Source organism: Cystoisospora suis, assembly GCF_002600585.1.
Source record: "Cystoisospora suis strain Wien I chromosome Unknown contig_6962, whole genome shotgun sequence".
NCBI classification, from domain to species: domain Eukaryota; phylum Apicomplexa; class Conoidasida; order Eucoccidiorida; family Sarcocystidae; genus Cystoisospora; species Cystoisospora suis.
The window spans coordinates 725-2463 of record NW_027159749.1 but is presented as its reverse complement, the minus strand read 5'-3'; the positions used below and the strand labels follow the sequence as shown (position 1 = coordinate 2463).

General features: G+C 55.5%; 1 protein-coding gene across 1 annotated transcript in view; it reads left to right on the top strand.

The window, feature by feature from the left end:
- Positions 1-763: 763 nt before the first annotated feature.
- The window catches only part of CSUI_010230 (uncharacterized protein), a gene marked incomplete at its 3' end in the record, with an annotated part of 1419 nt that continues 443 nt past the window's right edge, over positions 764-1739 (top strand). Inside the window, exon 1 of the mRNA XM_068070335.1 lies at positions 764-1739. This exon is cut by the window's right edge and continues 443 nt beyond it. Coding sequence (XP_067917689.1) covers positions 1535-1739 — 205 coding nt within the window.

Here is a 1739-nt window from a genome sequence, read left to right as displayed (position 1 = left end):
AGCTGTGTGCTTCAGCCGTCGAGCAACGTATGTCGCGCCCGCCGGGCGCTGTGCTATACGGAATGTGCGCCCTACGGAGGCAAGTCTCGAACGGCGACAGACAGTAATAATCCTTTACAGTAACCGGCTTACTACGCATCAGCCGTGGTGGTCGGTCGCCTTGTACCGGCGCATCAGCTACCAGAAGCAGTGTCACGTAGGCATTACCAGCTTCCGGTTTACTCTTCTCAGATGCCGGACGACGAACAGCATTCCTTCAAGGAGAAAATAAACCGATGGCCAAGCCATAATCAAGTCCAACGATGGGGAGGGCTCCCTTCTTGGATCAGCGGTTTCACATCTCTCATGTTAGCTTAAAACGCTTCCTCGGCCCACATTCTGCACTCCTATCCACGATGTATCAAGATATACTATGCTGCACGGGGGACGGGGTAACTTTTCTCTCCGTATGTGCGTAGGCAGCGAATACTTAGAAAATAAGAATGGGCAGCTGGTAGTTGTACGGGGGCTCTTTGGTTGAATCAACCTGGCAGGCGTGGCAAGGAAAGCTACGCGGCTATCCTTCTGTCTGTTCTAAAGCTAGCGTTCCCTTGAGTCACTGGTTAGCTGATTTTGCCTCCACGAACGCTCGCTGCAGCACGCAAGCGGCTAGCTGGAGCGGCTGTGCGTCCCGGCACTTTCAGCAGCGTCCCTTGTCCCGCATGCACATGCAAACGGGGAAGTTCCTGGGCGTTGAGTTCCACGTTCTCAAAAAAAACGCGCAAACCAACTGGCAGGGGCTACATCGTAGCTAGTTTCTACGAGTGCTACACGATGGCTTCCCACCGTGTGTGACACCGGTCCACTAAGTTGTTCAATTCGTCTCCCTCTCCAAGCAGATTTTCTTCTCGCTGGCTGCAAGGTCGCCGAACAAGCCGGCATCGCGAGCTTGCGACTCCTCTCGTGTTGTTGGACCATTCTTCTCTTTGGGGATTCTTGCGGTAGACATGCGCTAGCAGCCTGCGTTGTGGGGTACTGCCTGGTCTACCATTACGGCCACGTGGTCTGCCCCGAGCCGCGTCACTTTGCAGAGCTCATCTGAGTGCTAAGCCCGCCAACATTCGGCAGGAGCCGGCGACGCGCGGCGTCGGGTGGTTCTAGTACAACGCCCCCAGGTTGCGTTGCTTCGCGAGACTACAATTGCAAACCCCCCACATCATACTGATCGCGACGAGGTGGCTAGTCGCTCCTGTTTCTCCTAGTGGACGGGCTCACGTTTCGTCTGTGGAGTTATAAGGACACTAATTTCCTGACCCGCTTTTACTCAAATATCGTGTGTCGGTGACCTGTACGGCGGAAAGGCACACCGTCGCATGTGGTGCCTCTTTGCCGGCAGGAACCGCGCCACTGGCGGGTTGGCGTTGTGCGCCTAAATTCAGCTCTTTCCGGGTGTCCTGCTTGCGCAGCAACGAACGAGTCACATCACGCGAGGCTGCCGTCGGAGACTTCACAGACAAGACTCCAGGAGAGGAAAAATATTATGCACTGAACTACTATGGAGGGCGCGTCTGATTCCTCGTTAGAGGGTGGGCATGGAGCTCTTTCGAATGGGAGCGATGCTGAAGCGGCAGACATGAAGCCATCTGACCGGAGTTCAGGACATGAGGTTTCGCAGACGGCTGCTCATTTAGGCCCAGCTCGGGAATCGTCACGCCACTCGACGCCCCGCACAGAAGGCCACGGGAAAGGTCTACTCAAAA